Below are 16,826 nucleotides of genomic sequence, written 5' to 3'. Positions count from 1 at the left end.
AGGTTACACAGACACCTTTTTTGAATTAAAAAATAGCGACTTCCGGTGTCTGGTAAACAACCAAAAATGACCAAATACCATTGAATATGAATGTTTCTGAACCAGAATGACGCCCGGAGGTCAGAAATTGATTTCACATGCCATTTTGGAGTCCATAATGGCGCCTTTCGGTTTGTGAAAACAGCTTAAAATAACCAAATACCATCCAATATTAAAATCTCCGGAACCAGAATGATACAATAAGCCAAAAATTGACCTCGGGCACCATTTCAAATTGCGAGAACTTCTGGGAAACAGCCGAAAATAACCGAATTATACTCAATATTGAAAATTGACTTTAATTTAGTGCTGGTGCCACAATAAAACTAGCAATCAATTACACGTCAATTTGCAAATGAAAACTTAATTCTTTCACTTCTACTTCACTGTAACAATTCATGACAAAGATGACATAATCAATGAAGAATCTCATGATTTTTATTTGTTGTCGTCTTGGTGTGTTGTTTAATACCGGATGTATCAGGTTCTCGAAAAATAGTTTTCTTCTACCGTTTAGAGTCTTCATCAGAAGATTCTGCAAGTGCGACTATGCTGCAGTCACTCGTTGACACTCGCTTAATTTGTGCTTCAACGTTTCTGATGCTGAGTTCACATCGCAAGGAATCAATGAATTTGGAATGTTCATAATTATTTAATCAAACACAAAAATGGGCGGGACGAACCCAACAAACAATTTTGTTGAATAACAGCCTATTCAGCAATAGTTCGCCCAAAATTCACTCAACAATAGTTTAATAAGCTGTGAATCAACAAAATTGTTTGCTGGGAAGTTTGCCGGGTCAGCTTGGATCTTAGACAGGACGTGACAGGTGGCTTCTAGTTATTCTTCTTTTCGTTCAAAATTGCCCTCATGAAACATTGTGATTTTTTGGCACGACGCTTGCCAGTGTTTTCAAAAATGTTTAATTAGTAAAATATAAATATCAAGGATTTTCCAAGTTTTGGATTTCAATTTTAATTAATTCATTTGACAATGCTTATTCAATTGATTTAAATATATATGATAAATTTATTTGAACCAGCCATAATTTCAACTTATTTTGGGTTCCTCTTGCTCTTCATGAAATGAATCTGCTATTGTTTATCATACGTAGTTTCAAAAACATGAAAAACATTTCGAATGTTGATTTTTGTAGACATTACACAGTATAGTGTATGAAAAGATTCAAAAAATTGTTAAACCAAAAGCTGTTCATTCACTTGGTAAGCAAAAACAGTGTGAAGAAAAAATACCGATAGTTTTCGCAGCACGGCCAACCGTACCGACTAATAATAAAATTTAACAGTGCGCTAAGTAAAATCGACCAATCAGAGAGGGCTTTCGCTTTGATTTTTGGTTTCTCTTGTCACGTCCTGTCCTAGGCTAGGATTAAAATCGAGCGAATAAAAATGGTTTTGACAGCAGTTAGGTTGCTTCCAGGTCAAAATGAAATTCGCTACTATTTTGATCTGCTCGACAGTATCGCCCTTTACTATACGACGTGTTTACTTAATTGTATCGGAATACGCCTTTTGCTTTTCCTGTTTATTTTGTTGACAACTTCGATTCCGCCCATTTATCAACATGAAATCAAGTTTCACTAATGTAAACAACAAAACGGGCGTATTCCATATTGTTGGAGTTGAACACTAAGCATAATACAATTCGTAAACCTTAAAATTAGAATTAACTTAGAACTAAATATGTTAAACGCCTAAATCTATACTTACGCTAAAGGTCTTTCTTAACATAAATTCAATTGAATCAAATTCAAGGCGAACACCAGTATGCTTTGTGCACAAGTATTGGTCAATCGATCAAATAAATATTATTCGATTATTGTCATCTATAAATCTAGAAGCAACTCAGATATGAGATCAGTACCCAATATATCAGTTGAACAGTACGGTCGGTTTGCGCGTTTCTAGTCCGATAGCCAATAAAGTGAAAAATCTAAGTGTAATCTTTCTCCTATTGTTCCGCAACGTGTGCGCGGAACTAGCTTAGTGTGATAAGTGCTCGATCAGTGGAATCGAAGTTCATTCTGGCGGGCAAGTTGGCTCAGTCCCCAAACTGCTATCCGTTTTGCGGCGTGAGTGATATTTGTGCTGCAGCTAGTGCATTTTCCGGGAGCCAATTCATTGGCAAAGAAAAACCTTCGGTGGCCGGCAAATTTAGTTCGTATCGCGAACATTTGGTCCTTCGAGCCGGATCGAAGGAATATAGCAAACCGGGAAGTGCGCGTAATGTGAAAAAAAAACGCTCTGCGGTCGTGAAAAAACGCGTTAAAGAGTCATCGTTTGACTAATTAATTGCCACCGCACGTGTTCGGACAACAATTCGCCATCGCGAAATTGATTGTAGCCGCCATCGCGCTCACGGCTGCGCAGTGAATATAAAGGCGCAAACATAAATCTGATTTGTGCGCGATTATTTGCGTGATCGACACGCATTAACTAACGGTAGTGACACGGTTAGTCGCGAAGTGATAAATTTCGTGCGGAAGAGCGCATTATTACTGAGGAAAGCGCCGAGGACAGGGTCGTACCACGACGCCATCGAGCTGGCGGTATTGTTACTGCGTTGTAAACGCCATTTTGGACGCTTGGAGCGTCGCTTGGGTAGCCATTGCTACAAATAGTGATCAAGCTGATCGCTATCTCGATTACCGTCAGTGCACCCAATAATGGTCTGGAAATTAGGTGAGTTCGTTCTGATTTATCCGCATGTGGCTAGCAGTAGCATTTTAATCATAAGAAAGTGGGTTAAGTGGGTGACTTTAAGTCATTGTGGCAATTGGTGTTGAAGACGGTCGCGAATCGAGTGGAAAACCGTTTCGCGCCCTCGATTTGCGATACCGCGTAGAAGTGGGTACGTTCGCGACGGGAAGGAGCGTACGAATCGTTTTAAAACTGCTCACTTTCGTTCGAATTCGCGTTCGCGAAGATCAAATCACCGCGACGGGAAGGATTAATCCGTGCGATTGTGATTTGCTCTCGATTTCGGTTCGGTTTCGCGTAGAAACGATCAGTCCGCGTCGGGAAGGAGTTTCGTTTTCGTTTTGGCTGTCGTTTCCGTTTCGGTTTTCGTAAAATGCCACCTAAGGAGGAAAAGGTGCTGTCTGACCGACTGGTCCAGCGGAAAGGGTTAATGTCAATCCGTGATGCGGTTGAGAAATTTATCGCTCGATTCGAGCCCGCGCGTGACTTATGTCAAGTGAATGTGCGATTAGAATCCCTGGACCGTGCTTATACACAATTTATGGAAGTACAGAATGATGTCGAGAGGTTGGACAAGAACGATAACTTGGAGACGCATTTGACGGAACGCGTGAATTTTGAGCAACGATACTGCGAAGCGAAGGGTTTTCTGCTTTCTCATTTCTGCAACGACGTCAACCAGACGCTAAATAATTCTGTGGTGGCCAATTCTCATTCAACATCATCCAGTTTCCACCACCGATTGCCAAAGATTGACCTACCGAGATTCAATGGTGACTTCTCACGTTGGTTGTCATTTCGGGACACATTCATGTCGAAGGTACATTCCAATGCCGACATCCCAACGGTTGCCAATCTACAGTATCTCATACAGTCACTAGAAGGCGACGCCAAGAAGCCGTTTAAGTCGGTAGACATCGAAGCCGATAATTATTCATCAACATGGGATGCACTTCTGAAAAGGTACGATAACCACCGTTTTCTCAAGCGACAGCAAATTAGAACCCTTTACGATCTACCATCGGTAAAGCAGGAGTCTGCTACACGGTTACACAATCTGGTCGATAATTTTCAGCGCCATGTTCGTGCCTTGGCGAAGTTGGGTGAACTCGTGCAGCATTGGGACACACCGCTGGTGAATATACTGTCGTATAAGCTGGATCCGTCCACACTACGAGCCTGGGAGGAGAAAACGAGCAACAAAGACGACGTGACATACGAAGAACTGGTTGAGTTCATCTACCAACGTGTACGTGTGTTGAATTCTATAGGTCCTGGGATACAGCAACCGGCACCATCGAAGGTGGCTGGCAGTACTTGGAAAGAAACCAAGTTGAAATTCGCAGTCAATGCAGCTGAACTGTCCAACAAGTCTCCGTCATGCCTGTTGTCGTGCTCAGACAGCCACTCCTTACGAAATTGCCCAGTGTTTCTGGCAAAAGGTGTCCGCCAGCGTCGCGAGCTGGTTTCGCAGAAACGGTTATGTTGGAACTGTTTGAGTTTCGGCCATCAAGCGAAAAAATGTAGGTCGAAATATACGTGTCGTTCGTGTCACGACAAACATCATTCATTATTACATGATTCGTCTTCAAACAAAGGCACGCAAAATGCTACCGATTCAGGATCGTCACAACCAATTTCCTCGGTTCAACAACCGCTTCCATCTGCTTCAAACTCCACTCAACCGCAAGTAAGCATGGCGGCTCAAACCACATGCAATATGGTCCTGTTGGAAACAGTCGCACTCAACGTTGTTGATGATCACGGTAAGGAATACAAGGCCAGAGCACTCCTTGATTCGGCATCCATGTCGAATTTCATTTCCAAGAATTTCGCACAGCTTCTGCTCAACCGTCGGTCTAAGGTGGACAATTTAGTCGCAGGAATCGGCCTGTCCTGCGGCTGCCAGGAGTTGAAAATCCTGAAATCATTCTGGGGACCTCCAGGGCTATTGCAGAACGCCGTTTTCATAGTCTGGAGCGTCGATTGCAACGAGATCCTACAGTCAAGGACTCGTATCACCGCTTTATGGCTGAGTATGAACAGCTCGGTCATATGAAAATGCTAGAAGAGCCCATAGACGATACCAAATTACATTGCTACTTACCGCATCACCCTGTATTCAAGGACTCTAGCACAACGACGAAGGTCAGAGTCGTTTTTGACGCGTCGTGCAAGACGGCGTCCGGTTATTCACTCAACGACACGTTACTGGTCGGACCCGTAGTGCAGCAAGACTTGCTGTCCATCGTCATGAGGTTTTGGACACATTCCATCGCTCTCGTTGCCGACATTGAAAAAATATTCCGGCAAATTCGGCTCCACATTGAGGATCAACCGTTTCAACGAATCCTATGGCGTACGAACCCAGACGCAGCTGTTTCCACCTATGAGCTGCAGACAGTAACATATGGCACGGCGAGTGCTCCTTATCTGGCCACTCGAACTCTGCAGCAGATAGCGAAGGATAATAGACAGTGTTATCATGCATCAGTCAACTCAGTCACGGAAGATTTCTACGTGGACGATTTTCTGTCTGGTGCCTCAGGCATAGAATCTGCTATAAGACTTCGCAAAGAAGTTTCATCAATGCTAAGCACCGCTGGGCTGCCACTAAAAAAGTGGGCATCGAATGCCCCCGAGGTTCTCGAGGATGTCCCGCCAGACGATCTTGCAATTCTCCCGTATCGGAACCTACAGGACGATCAAGCAGTGTCCACCCTCGGTCTTGTTTGGGAACCAAAGTCGGACGTACTACGGTTCAAGGTTCAGTTGCCACTGCCCGCTCCCGTCCTGACAAAACGCAAGGTACTGTCGTACATTGCGCAGATTTTCGACCCACTTGGAATCGTGGGTCCAACGATTGCCATGGCCAAACTCTTCATGCAACATCTCTGGGCGTTGAAAAGGAATGGCGAATCCTGTGAGTGGGACACTCCGCTCCCACCGAAACTGCAAGCGGAATGGAAACAATTTCATACCACACTTTTGATGATAGGCGAAGTTCGCGTTCCACGTTTCGTGTCTGTACCTGAGGCCAATAACATCCAGCTTCATTTTTTCTCGGATGCGTCAGAGCGAGCTTATGGGACATGCTGCTATGTTCGTACCGAATCTGCAGGTATTGTTTCGGTCCAATTGTTGGCTTTTAGATCGAAGGTCTCGCCGTTAGCTACACGTCACACTATCGCCAGGTTGGAATTATGCGCCGCAGAATTATCGGTGAAGCTATACAAGAAAATCAACACCGCCGTAAAACTGTCATCAATCGCTTACTTCTGGACAGATTCCACAACTGTTTTGCAATGGTTGCGCGGGCCTCCGACGCGTTGGAAAACCTTCGTTGCCAACCGGGTGTCGAAGATGCAGCTTTCTACCGATACAGAGAGCTGGTGTCACGTTTTCGGCGTCGAGAACCCCACCGACGATTTATCACGAGGTTTGAACCCAATCGATCTTCTAAATCGCACACGCTGGTGGACTGGCCCACCATTTTTATTGCTTCCACAAGAACGTTGGCCGAAATCACCGTTGTTGGAAGGAGAATCAGCTGATGTGGCTGCCGAGAGACGCAAGGTCCCACTTGTCGCCATGACTACAACTACAACTCAGCTTCTGCAACTGGCTGTTTGCACGATACTCCAGCTATACAAAACTACGCCGGGTAACTGCTTTTTGTCAATGTTTTCTCCAAGTGTTTCGTGCGCGCTACCTGCTACATCGTTCAAATACCAGACAAGACACATCGCCAATCATAAACAATACACACCCGAAAATAGCTCCACCGCTCACTACACGTGAACTTGAACACGCCGAACTGTCACTTTGCCACCTAGCACAAGCAGAGATATTTGCTCGAGAAATCTCCGATCTCACTGCTGGCGAGCGAGTTGCCAAATCGTCAGTACTTAAATGGCTGAACCCATTCATTGATTCGGATCGCATTCTACGTGTTGGTGGCCGGCTTCGTCATGCCGCGCTTTCCAATGACAAACGGCATCCGATAGTGTTGTCTGCTAAGCATCCGCTTTCTGCTCTGTTGGCTAGTCACTTTCATTTGAAGCTACTGCACGCAGGTCCGCAATTCCTGCTAGCCACTCTCCGCCAGAAGTTTTGGATTCTTGGCGGGAGGAATTTAGTAAAATCCGTCTCCCACCATTGCCACACTTGTTTTCGTAGCAAGCCCACACTAGTCCAGCAGAGCACAGCAGATTTACCCCAATTGCGAGTGTCACCGACGCGACCGTTTTCCGTCTGCGGAGTCGATTATTGTGGACCATTCTTTCTGAAGTCCGCAGTCCGCAACCGTGGCCCTACAAAGGTGTATGTGGCCATCTTCGTCTGCTTCTCTACAAAGGCTGTTCACATCGAGCTGGTGAGTGACCTGTCTACGCCAGCGTTCCTAGCAGCTCTTCGTCGTTTGGTGGCCCGCAGAGGTAAAATAAGTGAACTGCACTCGGACAACGCAACCGCTTTCAAGGGTGCTTCAAATGCACTTAACAGTGTCTGCCGGATGCTGAAGGTCGATGAAGATGATCGGAACCAGATCTTCAACTGGTGTTCCGAGAATGAGATAACCTGAAAATTCATTCCACCTCGAGCACCACATTTTGGTGGCCTCTGGGATACCGCGGTCAAGTCAGCGGAGACCCATCTACTGAAAACAATGGGCAACGTCAACATAGTGTATGAGGATATGCTCACATTACTGGCGCAAATAGAAATGTGCCTTAATTCTCGTCCGCTAACACTATTACCGGACGATCCATCCAATTTAGAGGTCCTCACGCCAGGACACTTCCCCGTGGGAAGTAGTCTACAAGCTGTTCCTGAAGCCGACCTTAAGGAAACTCCGGATAATCGTTTGACCAGTTGGGAGCTGACTCAGAAATGGTTTCAAATAATTTGGTCTCGTTGGTATCCAGAGTATTTGCAGCAGTTGCAGTCCCGAGCAACAAAGGGTTGCAACCCACCAGTTGCGGTCGAAGTCGGCAGAATCGTCGTCATCAAGGAGGACAACATCCCACCTGCCAGCTGGCCGCTAGGCAGGATCATTAAGTGTCATCCGGGCAAAGATGGTGTCGTTCGTGTGGTCACGCTGCGAACCGCAACATCCAAAGAAGTTGTCCGTCCCGTAGCCAAAATCGCCCTGCTTCCGACAGTCTCGAAGAATCCATAATCCTGGTAGAGCAACCCGGACCAAGAGAACTTGCTCGATGCGCACCTGCATCTATAAAGATGCGCAAAGCATCTATAAAGATGCGCTTCTATCTTTTTTTTATGACAGTGCACAGCGCGGCTATTTCGCTCACTCACTTGTTTTCATTAGATATTCTCCATATACTCTGAGAAAGACCAGCGTTGCCATTGTGCCAGATAAATCTGGATTTTGCCAGATTTTTGTTTGCGCGCCAGACAAACAGATAAACCTCAGAATCTGCCAGATATTTGTAAATGAGCCAGATATTTGCCAGATTTCATCCACGTTGTCTCGCAAAAAGGTCATTACTGTGAGATGGGCCGTGCCTGGCCTTTACATACCTACACCCGACGTGAGCAAAAAAAAGGTCACCCCCTTCAATTCTGCCTGGAATTTTATCCAAAAATGAGTGACAGATTTTTGCCAGACTTTTTATTTTCGTTTTGCCAGATTTTATTCGAAACATAGAGGCAACGCTGCTGGCAACTGGGTTTCACATTTCAGAGGCGTCTGTCAGGTGTTTTCTCAAAACACATGTTGACCAACTTTTTCATTCGTCTCGCATAATCGGTAGTGATGATGGAAGTCCTAGGCAATAATAAAGGGCATCGTAAAAACCGTGAAAGTGTTAAATGTTATGTTTATGTTTAATTTTATACACTTTCACCACAACTGATCATTAACTTCCTAACAAATAATTTTGTTAAATGATGGCTTGTTAAGCTATAGTTCAGCCGAAATCCGCTTAATAATAGCTTTATAAAGTGTGAATCAACAAAATTGTTCGTTGGGTTGTTAACCATACAAAAGGTTTGTGAACCTCTGGCTAAAAATTACTGCGATACAGCCGAAATTCGTTGGATGGAACACAACTGCCACACAATAAGCGAATCGTGTTCGTTAGTTGGATAAACTGACAACTGGGCAAATTTTTCAAAGGGGAGCGCTGATTGTTTGTTTTCTTCCTGCTTTGGAAAATTTCCTAATTTCATTGGGGTAAAACAACATACTTAGACATACGTAACACTGGCGATTTTTTTTTGGTACTCTTTGCGCTACATCACCCGGTACCAACACCAGTATGAACTGCTCGACGAAAATGAACGGAATGAATTTTCTTCATCGCGGCTCTACTCGAGCCCTCAACAAAATCCCTTACGAAACTGTCGAAAAGTTGTTTACAAAATCAATGCTGCATTTTTCGAGTGGGAACGAGACAAATGCAGGGCTGCGCAGGTACACAACCTCCATAAACTACTCAAACCAGCTAGCTGGCATCTCTATCTTATTTGCTTTGCTCCGTTAGGAGCTAACATCACTGCGGATCCGCAATTTGCGGGCCCCATTGACAGATGCTATGTTATGCGTATGAAAAGTGGCGGTGATATGATATCTCGTTTACACACACGCTGAGATGTTAGTCCTCGAAACATGGCGGGATGCCAGCTAGCTGACTCAAACAGAGGTTTTTTTTACAGAGGTTGGTACTTTCGAGTAGTTCATTTTGTACTAACTTTTTTGGAAGATTTCTTCCTGAGTGTTACGTATGTCTTATGTATGTGGTTCCGTACAAATGAAACACATGTTTGAAACACTTTTTCCGGAAATCAGCCTAAAATGATCGGGATGATGCACAGGAGCCTACAATCGACCCTAGGAAAGACCGTGTTAATCTCCTACCACGGATTCAGCTTAGCAGTGATGAAATCGAGGTAGTTGACCAGTGAGTGCACCTAGGCTAACTGGTGATCACCGAAAATGACATCAGCAGAGAAAGTAGTCAAGGTTCTATGGCAGGAACTCGTACCTTTTTTATTGACTCTAAAGGACGCTCTGCCAGTGGCGTAGCTATGGTTTGGTGGGCCTGGTGCGGTAACAGAAATGTGGGCCCCCAATGAAAATGACTGGGCAGTTTTTTCTTTCATGAAAGGAATTGAGACAAACAAAAAATTTAGGTTTTTATACTTATTCATTCCGTTTTCCGCAAAATCGAAAATAAGGTTAATTTAGATGGGTACTCACTTTTCGTGCTTTTTAATTGGCAAAAGCAGAAATTATATAGTCACGCGCGAACGCGGATTATTTCCCTCGCTCTGTTTCATGTTAGAAACACAGCAACACAGATAGAGGAACTGTTCCATTATTCATCTCAGCCCATAATTATAAAACGAAAACTCAATTGAAAACTAGAAAAAACGCATATTTTCTAACTAAACCAATCAACTAATCCATGAAATGGTTTCTTATTAGTTCTTTTTAGATATCTCATGAAGTAGAATCCTCCAAAACCTACCTAAAATCTCTGAATTTGTCATTATAGTCGGGCATCTACTTTTAAAAACTCATCTATTTCGATCATCTAACCAAGAAAACGAAATCTACCCATTGCTCTATACGGCTACAACGGGATTCATTCAGCAGCCAACCAAAGTTTTTTTCATCGTTTGCGGACTACATTTTATATTAATCACTAAACAAAATCACTAACTACACTAAGAATACATTAATCTTCAAAATGTTCACCTTAAATTTCCAAAAACAAGCTTTAAATTTGAATAATTCCGACAAAATTGACATAAATCGACAGCACTGCAGTGGATACCTAGACTACCCATTTGCGCGTAAACAACTACAGCGGATACCTAGGTAAGCTACTACAAAGGTATGCGGCTACGTTCATTAACAAAGTGATTAACTGTGTGATGAATATGGGAGCATCGTGAGATGAATAATTGAGCAGTGGTTTAGGTTTTGAGATGAGTATGGGAGTGTTGTGAAAAATGGTTTGTTTTACAAATTTCAGGATAAAACTAACTAAGTTTACCAAATTTCCATTGATGGACGATTCTATGCGAGCATGTAATCATATTTTGTTTATTTGTTCAACGATTTCGTGAAAATCTGGTGTTTACTCCATGCATTCTTCGTGAACGTCGGCCTAATGAGATGAATAATTAAACAAATACCATAGACAGCTTTTTCAGCATCGCAAAAAATCGCTCCTTTTTTACGTCTTTCCACGTTGCATCGAATATTTTCAGTGATCGGAAAACATTCAACTTCGGCGTCAGTCGAATCACAAATCATGTTAAAAATGAACGTCGGTATCACGTTAACTCTGTCCGTGTGGATCCGTGGCGAGCACAAATACATGAGGTTGAGTTCAGATGGGCATGTTGACCGGTTCAGTGTTCGCAAGATTTTGGGGTCCCTTTGAGTGGTGGGCCTGGTGCAGACCGCACCAACCGCACCCCCCTAGCTGCGCTACTGCGCTCTGCTCAAATAAAATTCACCGCGGCACGAAGTTTACCATCTACAAAATATTGATCATACTTGCTCCATGTTCGTGGACAACTGCATCGCACTTGTGATTTTCGTACGGAAGAAGTGCGGATGGAAAATGGCAGAGGCCACAAACTCTACTATATATTTGAACATATCCATTTTCGAAAACGTATGATCGAATCGCGACTGTTTGACTGATTATGAAAAAGAATCTTTGTTAGTGGCTTCCCAATGAACAATTTTGTTGTATAACAGCTTGTTACGCTTTTATTCAGTTGAAATTCACCGAATAGCAGCTTAACAAGCTATAAATCAACAAAATTGTTTGTTGGGTTGACGCATACTACGATGGACGAACGTCAATCGACGGATAGATTTTTTCCAGATTTCAACTGCTCGAAAAACCGGAAAAATCTGCTTGAAATCTGAAAAAAATCTATCTTTGATGGGAAAAAAATTCGCTCGCGCAGGTAAAAGTCTGCAAAAATCAGCACACATTTTGAGAAAATCTGCGCAGATATAAGGAGGATCTGACAAAAATCTGCAGAAACTATAGAAAATCTGCAAATATCTGCGCACAGACTCTAAAAATCTGCATTTTGAAGACAAATCTGCACATCTGGTTTCCCTGGATTTCAAGCAGATTTTTCCGGTTTTTCGAGCAGTCGCAGACATTTTTCAAAAACTTGTGGCATCTCTGAACAAAAGGAGATATTTGAAGATATTGAAATAAATTGAAGACATCCGCAATTTGCAGAGATGTTAGCCATTTTTTTGCTCGACATCTTTCGGTTCATTGGTAATTATTCCAGCCTCCGGCAGGGTACGTTAATGACAAGGTATTCTGGACTGCCCAGTGCATTTGTAGTAGTAAGAATGTGACGTGTTAGTTTTGCAACTAGTATGGAGTCGTATACAAAATATGTCTAAATTGTTTTATTTTTGTTCTATTTTGGCTTAATGTTCATTGTAGTGTAAAGACATTCTATCTTGGCTTTCTTTTCAATTGAAATTTGAAGTCAATTAGTGTGCCTGGATGAGTTTTGGTAAATTTTATCAAAGTCTCGGTAACACATTTTTCAAGAATATGGTGAAGTATTTATTTGAAACCAATTATTTTAAGCAGTTATATTGATTTTAGCGGCATAATCGTGTAGACATTTTGCTGATGGTAAGGGAAAATGGCATGTTTGGCTAATAAACTTGAGTGCAGGCTTTCTCAAATAGTTGAGGGTAAATCCCATCGCTAATTCCTCGGCAGACCATTGCTTGACTTTCTTTTTTTGATCAAGCATGATGTCGATTTGGTTTTTTGTGTATCGTTTTGATAGAATGGCCTTGGATTCAAGCAATGTTTGCTGTTTATTGACTAGCTGTAAATCTTTGTTGGCTTTTTCGAGTTCGGTAATTCGTTTTTTAGCTTCCTGAAGCTCTCGTTGGTTCTTCGATGTAGTACTAGAATCAAAAAGCTATCAGAAACGACTGTATCACTAGGTTCTTCGTTAACACCTTTATCCGAATAGTTAAGTTGCGTCCCAATAGAAAAATGGAACTTTTCAGCAGCAGATACGTTTTTTTTTGTTATGATTCAGCTGTTGTTTGATGTCAATCAAGGCTTTTCGCTTATGCTGTCTCGAGGGCTTCTTATTTTCGGCCTTCCTGATAGAAGGAACAGCTAAAAATAAACTATTGTGAGTATTGGTTCTGAGCTCCATAAAAATTTACCTGTGGGAATCAATTTTCGACGATATTGTACTTCCAAGCCATCGATATACATGAAACAATCCGGACTAAAATGAAGCGAGCAAATGTACATATTATTCGTGTTGGTGCTTTGGTCCTGTCCAAAAAATCGGAGCAATTTCTTCCGAATGGCCGCATCTCTCGGGAATCGGTGGAAAGATAATTTGTGGGATAGGTTTACAGAATTCGAGGGAGATTCGAGCTTGGATTTCGATGACCGAACGCTCCGGCAATCCAGTACCACACATAGAGTCATAGAATATTCTGAAAATAGAAACATTATCTCACAAATCTACATATTTACCAGCAGAAAAATACTTTTGTTCTCAACTGCTATGCAATTACTGCACTCTATCAAAGCCAACACGTAATAGTTGAGAGTGTATGTGTGAATCGTGTATCGATACACTTCGAGTCCAGAATACCTTGTCATTAACGTACCCTGAGCCTCCGGCAGTTTTCCCGCTAAGGACGAATCTATCTTATTTGCTTTGCTCCGTTAGAAGCTAACATCACTGCGGATCCGCAATTTGCGGGCCCCATTGACAGATGCTATATTATGCGTATGAAAAGTGGCGGTGATATGCTATCTCGTTTACACACACGCTGTGATGTTAGTCCTCGAAACATGGCGGGATGCCAGCTAGCTGGTAAAAACGTATTCGAAAATCACCTGGCATCTCTGCTGACTAGTGATGGGAAATACCACGGGGATGGCATCGCTGTCAGCTACCATACATTTGACGCGTTACCAACATCACTGGCACTGGCACCCGAAAAATGGTCAGTTCACCCTTTTCTTATGTCGATTCGGGCAAACCGGTTAAATGTTGACTGCAATTATTGATAGCATATCAGACAGTTTTGAGCAATTTCTCAAGGTTTTTACATGGTATGTGATATTCTAAGTGATATTTAGTTTATTAGTTGTGCCCCAAAACAAACTGAAGCAAACTGTGACAGCAGAGAAAGTAGTTTTGGGATAAACGGTACAGAAATAGATGTTCGTAACGCTTGAAGGCTACCATACCATTCCCTTGGGAAATATCGAGCAAAATCGTTAACAATAATATCGATAGTTTCACGGCTTTTATCGATATTATCGATGAGTTATCGATGATTTTTGCCGAGGCTGCGAGGTTGCAAAAGCAAGGATACTGTTTGTTCACTTGTCAATTTTACCGAAGTCTATTCGACCAGTAGAAAATTGGGAACAATAATTGGCTATTTTGGATAACTGCTATCATGATATTTTGCAAGTGCAAAAAATAATTCGCATACTTTGTGCCACCTGAACTGCTGCCTGCGACTTATCGATAATTATCGTTAGCGCTAAAATTTAACAGTATTATCGATATGATGCAATTATCGATATTAACGATAAATATCGATAACTTTCCCATCACTACTGCTGACCAGTGATACCAAATGTGCAGATTTGTCTGCAAAACGCAGATTTTTGGAGTCCGTGTGCAGATATTTATCGATTTGCAGATATTTGCAGTTTTTCCGCGGTTTCTGTAGATTATTGTAAGAGTCTCCTTATATTTGCGCAGATTTTCTGAAAATGTGTGCAGATTTTTAGACTTTTGCCTGCGCGAGCGAAATTTTTTCGGATCACGGATAGATATATTTCAGATTTCGAGCACATTTTTCCGGTTTTTCGAGCAGTTAAAGCCATTTTTCAAAAACAACTGGCATCTCTGCTGCTGACACAACCTGTTAAATGTTTAAACACAATAACACAAATTATTTTGAGTATAAATATATAAACCAGTTTATCAATGGTTATTATATCTTCATAAGTCTAGGCTAGGTTTCGTATTACTGTAGGAAAATGCCGATATTTTGTGCAACATCGTGTGGTAAAAAAGCATTCTTGAAGGTAACTATAATTTCATATTCAGATTCTTTAGCGCCATTTCTATCGTGACTTCCACACTTATTGGCCCTGACGCAAGTAAAAGAGATTTTTAAAGCTGTTCGCACTCTCGGGAATTCTTATATGCAATTGTCAACTCATTATTGAAAACATAAGCAGTGGCGTAGCTATGGTTTGGTCAGAGTCTATGTTTATAATAAGAGTCCCGCAAAGATGAAACCAAAGGAACCTAACCAGTGTCAAACGAGGGTACCAATCGAGCAATGTAAATAAACGAGGTGATAATGTTAGGAGTGGATGAAAAGTGTTGTAATTGAGCGTAATAAAGAATATGTGTTTCTCCGAAGTTTTACTTACACATTTTAATCCAACATTAAACCTGTACACTGGTTTACTTAAATTTAACAAAACATCATCGGTGTAATCTTTCAAAACTGTGTACCTTTTGAAGAATTTCAAAATATGATATTCGCTTATGCATGGTGAAAAACAGAACTGTATAGTTCTTGGCAACAAACGGCACAAAAACTGTGTTGCCGAAACGATAGATTTTCTCCTCGCGCGACTTTATATACACATAGACTCTGGGTTTGGTGGGCCTGGTGCGGTAACAAAAACGTGGGCCCCCAATGAAAATGACTGGCCAGTTTTTTCTTCCATAGAAGGAATTGAGACAAACAAAAAACTTAGATTTTTCTACATATTTATTCCGTTGTCCGCATCAATCAATAATTAGATATTGAGATATGTATAAAGTTCTATGGCACATCAGTATCGTATAGCTGTATGAACAACGTATGTGTTTAATCGAATATGATGTTATTTTGCGAATTTCTTGCGATGAGTGTAACACAATCCTATTATGCCTGTTCAATCTCGTAGTAAACCCACAAAGTGATGATTATACGTGTAAAGCAAAAATCTCCCGTATCACATCGTATGGCATATAAATTTAATTGCAAAAGCTATCATTTGGTATCACCGTTAATAACTAAATTCATGAAAACAAGCTTAGATAACTAAAAATCGCATAAGATTGTACGGATTACCTCGTATAAAGTTCTATGGTACATTACTATCGTATAGCTGTATGAGCAACGCAAGTGTTTCATCGCATATGATATTGTTTTGCGAACTTCTTGCGATGAGTGTAATATTCTCGCACAGCAATACAGATAAACTCATATCATGTGTATACAAAGTTTTATTAATTCCACAAAGTGATGAACATACGCGAAAATCAAAAGTCTCATGTTTAGTCGCAAAAGGCATCATTTTGTAACACCGTAAACGACTGAATTCATGATAACTAGACACCGCTAATGTTTGCACAGCTTACATCGCACAAGATACTACGATAGATCATTACCTTGTATGGCCAATGTAAATATTTCATCGCATATAACGTTGTTTTGCGGAGTCTTTGTGACAAATAGGTAATAAACGCGGATTCAAAAAACAATTAACTTTTAAAATGCTTGGTTAAACTCGCAGTGAATCCACACACTGACGAATATGCGCGAAAATCGAAAACCATTCGCATTACAGCGTATCACTTATAAATTTGATCACTTCCCGCAGCTGCTGCTCCTTAAAAAATTAGCCACAGGAAACATCTGCGGACAACTCGGATCAATGATGCACTACTTAGCATAATATCTTTGTTGGAAACTTGCCTTTATTTGTTATTGAAGGTGATAAAATCACTCAATTTTGTTTAAATAAATGACACAGCTGATCCAGCGGCCATGACAGTTCAACCGAAGTGTAAACCACGAACGTTCCCGCAGAAATTTACAAACTAACTCGTAATACGAGATCTAATTAGATTCATGCTTTACGATGTCTTTTGGTCATTTATACGATAAAATTAGAAAGTTATTAACAAAACTCAGAGATTTCCGACAGCGAGGCCACGGAGGAGTGGAAAGAATGCTGCTTGACAATCTAAGAGTT

At 41.7% G+C, this 16,826-nt stretch overlaps 3 protein-coding genes and 1 long non-coding RNA gene across 7 annotated transcripts in view; 3 read left to right on the top strand and 1 right to left on the bottom strand.

Moving 5' to 3' along the window:
* The first annotated feature begins 3,133 nt into the window (after positions 1 to 3,133).
* On the top strand, positions 3,134 to 4,819 carry LOC129719872 (uncharacterized). Its single transcript, XM_055671288.1, has one exon. The coding sequence runs from the start codon at positions 3,134 to 3,136 to the stop codon at positions 4,817 to 4,819; it is 1,686 nt and encodes a 561-aa protein (XP_055527263.1).
* A 2-nt stretch (positions 4,820 to 4,821) lies between these two features.
* On the top strand, positions 4,822 to 7,342 carry LOC129719871 (uncharacterized). The gene is made up of 2 exons (XM_055671287.1): positions 4,822 to 6,424; positions 6,540 to 7,342. The coding sequence occupies exons 1-2, from the start codon at positions 4,822 to 4,824 to the stop codon at positions 7,340 to 7,342; spliced, it is 2,406 nt and encodes an 801-aa protein (XP_055527262.1).
* A 5,008-nt stretch (positions 7,343 to 12,350) lies between these two features.
* On the bottom strand, positions 12,351 to 15,348 carry LOC129725635 (uncharacterized). Of its 2 annotated transcripts, none has more exons than XR_008728132.1 (4): positions 15,228 to 15,348; positions 12,971 to 13,252; positions 12,755 to 12,920; positions 12,351 to 12,700 (listed from the first exon to the last, which is right to left on the bottom strand). It is a non-coding gene; the product is annotated as an uncharacterized LOC129725635 (long non-coding RNA). The 2 variants fall into 2 exon arrangements; XR_008728131.1 differs by lacking the exon at positions 15,228 to 15,348 and adding an exon at positions 13,307 to 13,451.
* Positions 14,616 to 16,826, top strand: part of LOC129725612 (cytoplasmic tRNA 2-thiolation protein 1) — a 70,985-nt gene continuing 68,774 nt past the window's right edge. For 2 of the 3 annotated variants that reach the window (XM_055681642.1, XM_055681643.1), the window contains exon 1: positions 14,616 to 14,873. Coding sequence is in view for 1 of the 3 variants with exons in the window: in XM_055681644.1 (XP_055537619.1) it covers positions 14,826 to 14,873 (48 nt within the window). In the remaining 2 variants the exon portion in view is untranslated. The remainder of the gene's footprint in view (positions 14,874 to 16,826) is intronic. The other variant, XM_055681644.1, reaches the window with a different exon arrangement.

Source organism: Wyeomyia smithii, chromosome 2 (assembly GCF_029784165.1).
Source record: "Wyeomyia smithii strain HCP4-BCI-WySm-NY-G18 chromosome 2, ASM2978416v1, whole genome shotgun sequence".
Lineage (NCBI taxonomy): Eukaryota > Metazoa > Arthropoda > Insecta > Diptera > Culicidae > Wyeomyia > Wyeomyia smithii.
Note: the sequence above shows the minus strand (reverse complement) of the source record. Positions and strands in the feature narration are given on the sequence as shown.